Source organism: Budorcas taxicolor, chromosome 3 (genome assembly GCF_023091745.1).
Source record: "Budorcas taxicolor isolate Tak-1 chromosome 3, Takin1.1, whole genome shotgun sequence".
Classification (NCBI taxonomy): domain Eukaryota; kingdom Metazoa; phylum Chordata; class Mammalia; order Artiodactyla; family Bovidae; genus Budorcas; species Budorcas taxicolor.
The window spans coordinates 15,292,433-15,302,660 of NC_068912.1; the positions used below are offsets into that span (position 1 = coordinate 15,292,433).

At 41.0% G+C, this 10,228-nt stretch overlaps 1 protein-coding gene across 1 annotated transcript; it reads left to right on the forward strand.

The window, feature by feature from the left end:
* Nucleotides 1-427: 427 nt before the first annotated feature.
* On the forward strand, nucleotides 428-8,303 carry RIT1 (Ras like without CAAX 1). Its single transcript, XM_052637366.1, has 6 exons — nucleotides 428-519; nucleotides 981-1,125; nucleotides 1,298-1,354; nucleotides 3,813-3,886; nucleotides 4,107-4,298; nucleotides 6,955-8,303. The coding sequence occupies exons 2-6, from the start codon at nucleotides 1,023-1,025 to the stop codon at nucleotides 7,183-7,185; spliced, it is 657 nt and encodes a 218-aa protein (XP_052493326.1). The 5' UTR covers nucleotides 428-519; nucleotides 981-1,022; the 3' UTR covers nucleotides 7,186-8,303.
* Nucleotides 8,304-10,228: the final 1,925 nt, after the last annotated feature.

A 10,228-nucleotide genomic window follows, 5' to 3' on the forward strand; every position in this document is an offset into this window, starting at 1 on the left:
CACTTAACATTTGCTTAAAATATGTGCAGAAATTTGATTAGTATAACTAGTTGTCTTTGAGACCTGATTGTCTCAAGTCATTTAAGAGCCCAAGTCATTGCCCTTGTCCATTTAGGGAAAGTTTTCTTTTTCTGCTGTTAAGCCTTAAACTTGATCTTGGTGCTCTTTTGGGGAGGATTTGGTGGGTGCCCGTTTCCTTTGTTTACCCATTATATTTGGCTAAATTTTTTAAATATACAGTACCGGGTAAATTAACTTTTAACGCCTTTGTGGGCATGGGCCCTTAGTGAGGCGCGGAACTGACTTTGAGGACCTGGAGGGAAAATGGCCCTCCCCGAAGGGGGTGTGGCCAGCTCCGGGCGTCACGGGGCCGCCCCGCCCCTCCGGTCGGGACGCGGGCGCTGGTGGCGCCATCTTTCCCGGCTGCGGGAGGGGTCACAGGTCAGTGTCGGATCCTCGGCGCGCGTGAGGAGGACGAAGTAGGTGATCAGACCGGCCGAGACCTTCAAGTTCCGACCGGTAAGAGCAGCAGGAGAAGGCTGGCTCCTGAAACGGAAGGGTGGAGGGCCTGAGGCGGGCCGGGGATGCAGCTGGGGGAGGGGGCCGGAGAGAGGAATGGGGAGGGGGCGGAACCTCCGGGTACCGCTGGCGTGAGAGGACCCTTGCGGCCTAGGGGGAGGTGTTCCTTTGGTCCTCAAACCTCAGCTTTCTCCCTGGGCTCCTTCCTGCTGTGTCCCGGTTTGAAAAATTCAAGATTTCTTTGTCTCTAGACCTTCTGGAAAATGTAGTAATTCGGAAAACCTGTGATAAGTCATAAGACTGAACTGTCCGGGAGAGAAGGTGATGGTGAGGATTTCTTTTACGGCCGCCAGAAAGGGAGCAGGAGTCATAGGCCAGCGTATGGGAAGGCAGGGCGCTGACTAGGACTGTCGTCACTGGTGCCTCCATCCTGGATTAAATATTTTTTTCTTTTATTCTAGGTGCCTTTTCCTCGGGGCAGCCCGGGATTCTCCAAGAGGACAATGGATTCTGGGACTCGCCCAGTTGGTAGCTGTAGCAGCCCTGCAGGGCTGTCTCGTGAATATAAACTAGTGATGCTGGGTGCTGGTGGTGTAGGGAAAAGTGGTAGGTGACGTTTTTCTTCCATCTTACAAGAAGTAAGAATGAAAAATGCTTACAACAAATGCCTTCCACCCAAATCAGCTGGGAAACTGGCTAGCATGCAGTATTGATACTTAACAGTTCTTTCCATGGGTCATCTTTGTGTGGATTTTACCTTTCATTTCTTGTTTTAAAGCCATGACCATGCAGTTCATCAGCCACCGATTTCCAGAAGATCATGATCCCACCATTGGTAAGTCAGAGCATCACTTATGTTTTACAAATAAACCCCATAAAAGTTACTTTGTGTCAGTTTTTGAAACAGTTTTAAACCATTTATATTTTGATCCTTTTTTGGTGCCTAAACAGACTTACTTAATAAGTGTATCATAGTGATTGCTAAATAAATGAATCTTTTCTTTTTTCCTAGCTTAAGTCTGTGCACATCAGCCATCTTAGTCTGTCTTTATTGAACATTAATGGGACACTTTGTTATATTTTTATGGTTGGTATGCCATGTTGCCAGGTTAAAGGAAAAATTTAAGGGCCACTTAACAGAAGCCTATTACTGTCATTTTTCTAAGGGTCTGATTTGAGACTGACTCTGTAACTATGAGTCAGCTGGTTTGAACTTCCACAAAAGGAAGCAGAAAAACAAGTAGAGCCAGCCTGCTGAACTCTTTACAACCCAGACATCCAGAGCCTGGACTGACTTGTTCCACGAGAAGCGCTTCATTTACTTCCTTATACCTCAAGTTCATTACATAGCAAGGTCTTTCTTCATGTCTTTCACAGTCCTTAATGCTCAGTTATTAGTAAAACAGAGAGTAAAAAGTAATTTTTAAAAAAATTGCTATTCTCTCTAAACATCATAAGGAGACAGGTTTGATTTTTACGAGTTATATCCCAGGATTATAGAAAACTTGTGATGGGAATGGGGAGGCACAGAAGGCCGCTGTATTAGTTATGTTTTCAGGAGGTGACACTGTGTCGATCCTGGGTCTCAGGAGAATTTCCGTTGGGTCAAGCCAATGAGTGTTCTGTGCTAACCCATCTTTGGATGTGGTCATTTTATATAGTAGATGCTTTTGTGGCTTGGGGAAAACAGAAACAGTTCTTATTTTTTCATGTACTATATTCAATTTAGAACATTGTTCACAAATTCACACTGGTGGGAATTCTAGGAACAAAATGAATTTAGGGCTTAGTATAATTTACTTAGAAATATCTTTTCCTGGGACTCCTGACAGTGCAGACCAGTGGTTAAGACTGTTTCCATTCGAGGGGGCACAAGTTCCAGCTCTGGTCAGGGGACTAAGATCCTGCAAGCAGCATGGTGGACCCCCTCCCCCACAACAACAACAAAAAACTAAACTAAAGAACTTGTCCCCTGAAAAAGTTCCCCTCCCCCCCACTCAGCTGCTCTTCTGACAATATCATCTGATTCAACAACAGATACTTTTACCTATTGAGTTATGTGCCAAGCACTGTGTTAGGCCCTGGGGTTACAGTAGTGAGCAAAAAGATATGGGTGTTTGCTCTCATTTGTGCTCCCCTGGTGGCTCAGAGGGTAAAGCGTCTGCCCACAATGCGGGAGACCTGGGTTCGATCCCTGGGTCGGGAAGATCCCTTGGGGAAGGAAATGACAACCCACTCCAGTAGTCTTGTCTGGAAAATCCCATGGATGGAGAAGCCTCTCATTTAGTTTCTAATTTAGTGCAAGTTTGTTGCAAACTTTGGCTGCTAAATCTAAGAAGAAAATCTTTATATTGTAACATGCACATATAAGTATACATTTACACATATGTATATGTAATTAAAATACCATGAAACTCTATTTACCTCACTACTTATGTTGCACTTTTGTATTTCCTCTTTCATTTTAGATTTCTCCTTGTTTATTTTAATGCTGGTCCTAACCCATTAAATTCATCCGCAACTCACAAATACTGATGGCTGCATGACCTGTAGTTTGAAAATCACTGGTTTAGTAGGCCCTTCGTCTTTGAGGAAGAGTCAGAAGCAGGGATTCAGGAAAAACTGTTTGAAGGAAATACATCAGGGTGTAAGGAGCAAATGTTTGAATGGTGGAAATAGTGAGGCTTTTCTTTTTTACTTTTTGGTATTTTCCAAGATTACCATAATAATATACATAGAGAAATAGCTCTCATAAAGGAGAAATTTTGACTATATGAATTCTTTAAGAGACTCTGATATTTCTTTTTCCTGTATTAAAAATGAGGAGGAACTATAAATAAAGCATTAATGAACTTGGTAACATTTAGGTTTTTTTTAATCTGTAAAATGGAGTTAATACCACCTCACTGAATTATTGTCACTATTGAATGAGTTAATATATATAAATCACTTAATATAATGCTTAGTGTTTAATAACTTTAATAAATGGTGAAGTTACTTTTATGGCCTAACGCTTTTCAAAAAGACAATCTCTGAGCTCTTTTTTAGTTTAGAATTATAGGTGAAGTCTGAGAAGTTTAAGCTATGAATAAATTTACGTCATGGCTTATGTGGAAGAAAAAAATTAGTTGACCCAATTTACATATCTGAATGGATTTAGGGGCTTCCTTTGAACATCTGGGCACTTAAAGAAACTTGTGTGTAATCATCTTTTCCGTAAGATGAATTTCAGAATAAGGTTGCATATTCCTGCATTTATGAGTTGATAGTACTGCCTCTCTTCCCTCCTGTAGAAGATGCTTATAAAATCCGGATCCGTATTGATGATGAGCCTGCCAATCTGGACATTTTGGATACGGCTGGACAGGTATTAAATCTCAAAATGCTATGAGTAAAGGCCTTTTCATGCTAGTAAAGGGGAGGGAAAGACTTATGCAGAGAAGATCACTGGTTCATTTCTTTTAATTTTTCATGCACTCTGACTCAGGACAGCAGGTAACAAATCTCTCTTTGATCTGAACTAAATAGCTAAAGTATGTATAGTTTTAGGTTGTATTAGTACACTAATGACCCTTGTTTCCCTCTAGGCAGAGTTTACGGCCATGCGGGATCAGTATATGAGGGCAGGAGAAGGCTTTATCATCTGTTACTCCATTACCGATCGTCGAAGTTTCCATGAAGTTCGGGAGTTTAAACAGCTTATTTATCGAGTTCGACGTACTGATGATACTCCTGTGGTTCTTGTGGGAAACAAGTCTGACCTAAAGCAGCTAAGACAGGTGAGGATAGACTAGAAAATGCTATATGTAATTGTGTGAGATTAGTCATTTGTGTTTCTCGGTTTATACATTTCTGTGCCTTAAAATGAAAATTTAAAATTAGCTTCTCCCCAGCCTGGAAAATGTCCCTCTATCTTGCTATTATTTTGGGTAAAATCTGGATTGCAGGAATCAGTTTACAGGACAAAATCCACAGGTGACAAATCAGATGACAAATAGGATACACTTTAAGTGAGGCGTCACGGACTTCCCTGATGGCTCAGCCAGTTAAGAACCCACCTGCAGTGCAGGAGACACAGGAAACGTAAGTTCGATCCCTGGGTTGGGGAGATCTCCTGGAGGAGGACATGGCTACTCACTCGTGTTCTTGCCTGGAAAATTCCATGGACGGAGTAGCCTAGCAGGCTATATATAGTCCAAAGGGTCGAAAAGAGTCAGACACAAGTGAGCATAAGCACAGATGGAGGTATCATGGGCTTTTTACTTCCTAAAGCCTCAGAAATAAGTCTCTTTTTGTTGCAAAGAGAGAAACTTAGGCTTCAAGGTATACTTCCTGATGGTGAGGATTATGAGCCCAGTAGAGGGAGAATAAGAGAAATTGTAGAGGATTTTAGAATGAGTGATACCCTTCAAATTAGCAGCAGTGTTTAAAATTTTGCTTTTTGGTATAGAGATGAAGGTATAGTGAAAGGGGCATGTTTATCACCACTAGTGAAGGCAATGAATGGTATAGAATTTTTAGAAGTAATAGGATAATAGTTAAGTTCGTGATGTTTCTTGGTTGCTTCCTCTTCAGAATAATCTATTCAGGGATTTATATATAAAATATTTGTTGCTAGGCTATTTATGGCAGCAAAAAATTAGAAAAAGGCTAAACATCCAAAAGTAGGAGAAATTATGTTATATTCATAATTTGATATGTTGATTTCAGGTTCTTATGGTTTTCAGTGTTGTAGCTTAATTACAACTTCTCTTTGCCTTGTGATTTACTTTCTTGAAATGTATGAGGAAATTAAGATTGTATATTTGACATCTATAAATACTCCCTGTTCCAAAAAGTTACCTTTAAAGTAGACTAGAAATAGAATCACATAGTTTGAAGATGGAAGGAGTCTTAGAAGTGAAATAATCCAGGCTCTCAGCAATACAGATATCACTGTGCTTGCTTTGCTGGGACATCTCCAGAGCTGGAGAGGGCTCTTCCTGTTACTTCACTCTGGGGCGGCAGCTGTAATTTTTTTCTGCTGCTGTTGTTCAGTCGCTAGGTTTTGTCTGACACTGCGATCCCATGAACTGCAGCACACCAGGCTTCCCTGTCCTTCACTATCCCCCAGTTTGCTCAAACTCATCAAACCACCGAGTTTCAGTTATGCCATCCAACCATCTCATGCTCTGTCACCCCTTTTCCTCCTGCCCTCAATCTTTCCCAGCATCAGGGTCTTTTCCAGTGAGTATACAGGGTTGATTTCCTTTAGGATTGACTGGTTTGATCTCCTTGCTCTCCAAGGAACTCTCAAGAGTCTTCTCCAGCACCACAGTTGGAAAGCATCAATTCTTCAGCGCCCAGCCTTCTTTATGGTCCAACTCTCACATCCATACATGACTGCTAGAAAAACCATAGCTTTGACTATATAGACTTTTGTTGGCAAAGAGATGTCTCTGCTTTTTAATATGCTGTCTAGCCTTATCATAACTTTCCTTCTGGAGAGTAAGCATCTTTTAATTTCATGACTAGAGTCAGTCTGCTGTGAATTTGGAACCCAAAAAATAAAATCTGTCACTGTTTCCACTTTTTCCCCATCTATTTGCCATGAAGTGATAGAACCAAATGCCATGATCTTAGTTTTTTGAATGTTGAGTTTTAAGCCAGCTTTTTTCTCTCCTCTTTGACTTTCATCAAGAGGCTCTTTAGTTCCTCTTCACTTTCTGCCGTTAGAGTCGTATCTTTTGCATATCTGAGGTTGTTGATATTTTTCCCAGCAATCTTGATTCCAGCTTGTGCTTCATCCAGTTTGACATTTTGCTGATGTACTCCGCATACAAGTTAAATAAATGGGGTGACAGTATACAGCCTTGTCACACTTCCTTCCCAGTCTTGAACCAGTCCGTTGTTCCATGTAAGGTCCTGACTGCTGCTTCTTGACCTGCACACAGGTTTCCCAGGCGATGGGTAAGGTGGTCTGCTTTCCTGTCTCTTTAAGAATTTTCCACAGTTTGTTGTGAGCCACAGAGTTAAAAAGGCTTTAGTGTGGTCAATGAAGCAGTTTTTCTGGAACTCACTTGCTTTTTTTATGATCCAACAGATGTTGGCAATTGGATCTCTGGTTCCTCTACCTTTTCTAAATTCAGCTTGTACACCTGGAAGTTCTTGATTCATGTACTGCTGAAGCCTAGCTTGAAGGATTTTAAGCATTATCTTGCTAGCATGTGAAATGTGCACAATTGTACGGTAGTTTGAAATTCTTTGTCACTTCCTTTCTTTGGGATTGGAATGAAAACTGACCTTTTCCAGTCCCGTGGCCACTGCTGAGTTTTCCAGATTTGTTGACATAGTGCAGCACTTTAACAGTATTGTTTTTTACGATTTTAAATAGCTCAGCTAAAATTCCACTATGCTGTTACCACTAGAAGTTTTCTCTTGTTTACATTTTTAAAGGTCACCAAGGAAGAAGGATTGGCTTTGGCCCGAGAATTCAGCTGCCCCTTTTTTGAGACATCTGCTGCATACCGCTACTACATCGATGATGTGTTCCATGCCCTTGTCCGGGAGATTCGTAGGAAGGAAAAGGAGGCAGTGCTGGCCATGGAGAAAAAATCTAAGCCCAAAAACAGTGTATGGAAGAGGCTGAAATCCCCATTCCGGAAGAAGAAAGACTCAGTAACCTGAAGGAAAGATGTGAAATGTCTATCTGTGAACTGCAGTGCTTGATCAGAGCAGTCCAGTAATCTGCATTAGTGAGCATGGTGCTTGTTCTTTCTCCTGTTATGACCGTTATTTAAAAGTAACTGATGAAGGGGACATGCCCACTAGGAGACTTCAATGATGTGGTATTTAAAGGATTGTCTCAGCTAATTCTATTAACCCAGTGGAGCACTGTCTACTCTTTAATTTGCCACATTAGAATTTGATCTACCAATGTTTTGGATTCTGTTGCTGACATTAATTAATGTAAGTTTTTTACGCCCAGGGGAATATGCCTACCGTATGTGTTTGACTAAGCTCACAAGAGGAATTTTTTGCCATGCACTATTCTGCACTCTCTTGCGGTCCCAACTGCAGTTTCCTGGGAAGGACTTCAGGGAAGGACTTCTGTCTTTTCTATTCATGCTGTGCTTCCTGGAGACAGAATAAAAATCCTATCGGGAAATCAGTTCTACAGAGATCAGTGCTAAAGTTCAGCCGATAGCTATGGAACTGACTCCTGTTGCAGATAGTGATGAGAATGGGGAAATCAGGCTGTATGTTTTTGCAGGAACTTGCTAGAAAAAGGTAGGATCAGAACAGTGCTCCCCAGAGGAGCCTGTCTTTTCTGAGAAGTACACATTTGACCCAGATTCACTGGGAGAACAAACACGTAAAATGTAATGAAGCTTGCTTTCTCCCTACAGCGTTACTTTACTGTTCCTTTCAGGGTTTTACCTTTCTTTACCTTCAAAGGTGAACACTTTGGAAACCATTACTAGATCACTAAACTCCTGTTTAATCTGAATCCTTGGTTGGGATAGCCGTTGCCTTGTACAGGTTTATTTCCCCCAGAGCTGCACTCACCAGCATTAATTGCTTGCTAGTGCTTTCCCTCACTTCTCCACGCTCTCTAGGACAGCTAAGCCTGGCAGAATGTTTTCTAGGCCCTTTGTCAGACTGACTGCATTTTCCATTCAGAGGAGACTCATCAGGAGTTAGTAAAATTGAGTATGCGCCTCCTTGACACAGACAATCACTAGACTCAGTGTTCTAAGAAAGCCTGTGGCGTTTCTGTTTAATGAGCCAGTCTTGAAGCTTTAAAATCCCCATATGTTGAGTTTCTCATTGAAGGTTTCTTTACAAGGACCTTGCTAAGTTCACCTCAGGGTTTTCTCTGAGCCTTGACAAAGCTTAGCCTAAGAGAATACCACTTTGATAACTGCATAGTGGAAAAACTATCCTATCTTCTTGGGAAGAATCAGCTTTAAATATTGGTGGTGAGCGCTTTCTTTTAGAACCAGGATTATTTTGATACCTGAACTTGCTGTGTGTGGAGATGAAGTACAAAAGTGCTAAGAGTAATGTAGCATATGTTGAACATTGAATGTCACTGAAGCAGTGTTTGTGACCACTTCGAGAACATGACCTTGTGTAGCACCTTTTAAAAAGTACACAGCCCAACTTACTGTTTTCCATTTTTATTACCAACAGAAGGATGGGGTTTTTCCTCCCAATCAGTGGTATATGTTCTAGGTTTAAAGAAAAGTGATGATTGTAACTTTTTTAGCTGAGTAGTGATCCCTTTTGAAACTCCTGGAGATGTTTTTGCTACCAAATAAATCATGTTTTATGGTACTCAAGCCATCCAAAAGTGAAAGATACAGAATTTGAATCTATGCAGGACAAATATCGTAATGGAATCATAGCACTTTGGAAAACCATGACAGAAGATACGTACGGTGCAATTCTATGAATAGTTGTTTCACCACATTTAAACTAGCTTAGGGCCTGTTAGGTTTAATGCCTTAGCGTCTCATTACTAATGACCTAGGGAATTGTTATTAGCATCAAGCAAGAAGTTCAGGATAGTCAAGGCAGCAGAGAATATTGCCAGAAAAAAAATCTGCAAGACAGGAGGGAATTTCTATTGTATATAAGAAAAATAACAAATGAGTGTTTTTAAGACTATCAGTGTCATATATTTGATCATTGGAATAATTAGCCCATCAATTAGTACTGAGAATTCTGTTCATGGTGCTAAGTAGTTAGAGGGGTATAATGTGTAAGTCATAGTTCTATTCTTAGTGATTGTATAGTGTAAATAACTTATAAGCTCTAAATAGTCAGCTTTATCTAACTTGAGGGCATTAAAATCAATTACTGCCTGGAACTTTGAAGAGAGAAAAATTCAGGGATAAGTTGAAAAGCACTGGAACTGTTTATGTCCATACCAGATTGGTAAATTACAAAACTTGGAAGCTGGTGTCTAGAATTAACTGTTTAGAATTCAAAAGGGGACATAATGTTTTACCTTTGTGATCTATTAGCAGGAATTGGTCTACTGTAATGTTTGAGGAGCAAAGGGAAGAAAAATTTTTCACTTATGCACTTGTTTTTGAAGACAGTTTGTATGACACAATACAAAACTTTTAAACAACTTATTGGACCTTTCCTTTATTTATCTATATGTGGGTAGAAATGTTTGGAATTGTTATACAGAGGTCATTTTAAGAAAAGAATACTGTGAGATTTTATATTCTGGAAAATATTGATTGAAAAGTTTTGAGGGCCTACCATGCACAGAACAGCTGTATCAAGTAGTCAGGAGCATGCCACGGAATGCCCCTTCATCCGAAGAGATTACCTCGGTGCTCACAAAGCTTGAGGGCCAAGGAGGGAGGTGGAGGTGCTGTGTCCTACGGCTGCAGAGGTTCCCTCTTGTCTCTGAGCTGAGGTCCCAGTCCAGGCACCTCCTGGCTCTGATTCCTGACCTCAAACACTGTCCCCATCCTGGAGCCAGTAGACCAGTGACACTTGGTATTTGGCCATGCCATTGGAGAACGTGGGGTGCAGAGTGAACCGCTGCCTCCAAGTGCCTGAGGGACCCTCTGAGACCCCAGCATCTCTGGGAAGAGGCAGAGGGATGAGGCAAAATTTTGTTTAAAAAAGAGCTTACCTCTTCAGTGAGAAGACAGAAAAAAACATGTTCAAAGTAGTACTGCATTTGCCATTTGATCAAGGGTTA

Coding starts and splice junctions, on each gene's coding strand:
- RIT1 (XM_052637366.1), top strand. CDS start 1,023: ATGGATTCTGGGACTCGCCCAGTTGGTAGCTGTAGCAGCCCTGCAGGG. Junction 1,126..1,297: donor TGGTGGTGTAGGGAAAAGTG/GTAGGTGACGTT, acceptor CTTGTTTTAAAG/CCATGACCATGCAGTTCATC. Junction 3,887..4,106: donor TTTTGGATACGGCTGGACAG/GTATTAAATCTC, acceptor GTTTCCCTCTAG/GCAGAGTTTACGGCCATGCG.